Here is a 1,276-nt window from a genome sequence, read left to right on the forward strand (position 1 = left end):
TGAACCAGAACCTATTCCCTCGACCATATAGTCGGTGAGGATTCTTGCCACTTTCCAAGTCTGGACAAATTTCTGGGACCCCTGGGACAGCATAATTGTACCACCGCTCTGGTAGCCGGATCTCCATGGCGCCAAGGACTTCACAGAGAGTAGCCACTGCCTTCTCAGTGGTCAGAGCGTCGCGTATGCCTCTGTCGCTTGGTGTGATCGCCCAACCTGTCCTGGTGGGCTCCACCTTCGGCACATTGGCCACATCCCCCACCCCCTGAATGTTTGCAGCGATTGCCTGCCGCACAGCATATGGCTGTAGCCGGGCGACCCGTTTCTCTGGCTGGAGGGTGACGAGGACTCGTGGGTCCTCCTGCTGTTTTGTGCCCCCTGTGGGGCCCCCTGGCTGACTGGCGCTTTTGGGCTGCAGGCTAGCTCCACTAGCCCTGCCTGCCGAGGAAGCCGCAGTCTTGGCAGGGGCAACCCCAGGGAGGGCAGAGTTTTTCCCCCTCTGAGCAACACCCGCCCAGGTAGTCGGCTCCCTCGCAGCTGTCTTTGCTGCATTTGGCTGCGGATGAGTATCCGGGGCAGCACCCCCTCTCAGAATTGATGCTGCACTCAGATCTGCTGTCACATACTTGACAAACCTCTCACAGAAGATTCGGGCAAAGTTCTGACTGACTGACTGCTTCTCCTCCTCAACCCAGCTGTCCAGAGTCTTCGCCAATCTGATGAGGGCCTTCTGCTGCAGGTTCTGTTGCTGCTGAGCCTCCTCAAACTGCTTCTGCAGCCGAGAGGTGGCCGTGGGGATGCTGTCGCTGGCTCCTTTGAGGACTGGGGGAGGCATTGTGACAGTCTTCCTCTGCCTCTTGCCAGCCTTTCCAGCGACAAAATTGGCCGGTGACTCCGGCTCCAGTGGCCTGGTGTAGGCCGTGTCGATGTCCTTGGGCGGACGGGAGGGCGTTGAGGGCTCCATGACCACTCAACCTGTGCAGTACACACACGTAGAGAGATCGCAGAGGGCGTGCGATGATATTGAACGGGTTGGAGGGTTAAAATTATACGAAAAACAGTTGGAAAAGTGGAAAATTCAAATGTACCCATACGTTCGTGGGTAGTTGTAAGGATGGGGTGTTTATTATTGATCTGCTATGAATGCAAAAGAACTCATTTTCAATTTATATATTGATTCATTAATACTGATCAAGCATCTGAAGAATGGAAAACCAATAATGCTGCTAAGTTTAAAAAGTTTAAGAATAAGAAGAAGAAGGAGAAAACAAAATAA

The 1,276-nt window shown here is 53.5% G+C and overlaps 1 protein-coding gene across 1 annotated transcript; it reads right to left on the minus strand.

Moving 5' to 3' along the window:
- Window positions 1–101: 101 nt before the first annotated feature.
- Window positions 102–964, minus strand: HCAG_09256 (predicted protein; the record flags this gene model as incomplete). Its single annotated transcript, XM_001535764.1, has 1 exon — window positions 102–964. A coding segment is annotated over one exon (863 nt), but the record flags the coding sequence as incomplete, so codon positions are not given.
- Window positions 965–1,276: the final 312 nt, after the last annotated feature.

Source organism: Histoplasma capsulatum, genomic scaffold (genome assembly GCF_000149585.1).
Source record: "Histoplasma capsulatum NAm1 scaffold_128 genomic scaffold, whole genome shotgun sequence".
Classification (NCBI taxonomy): domain Eukaryota; kingdom Fungi; phylum Ascomycota; class Eurotiomycetes; order Onygenales; family Ajellomycetaceae; genus Histoplasma; species Histoplasma mississippiense.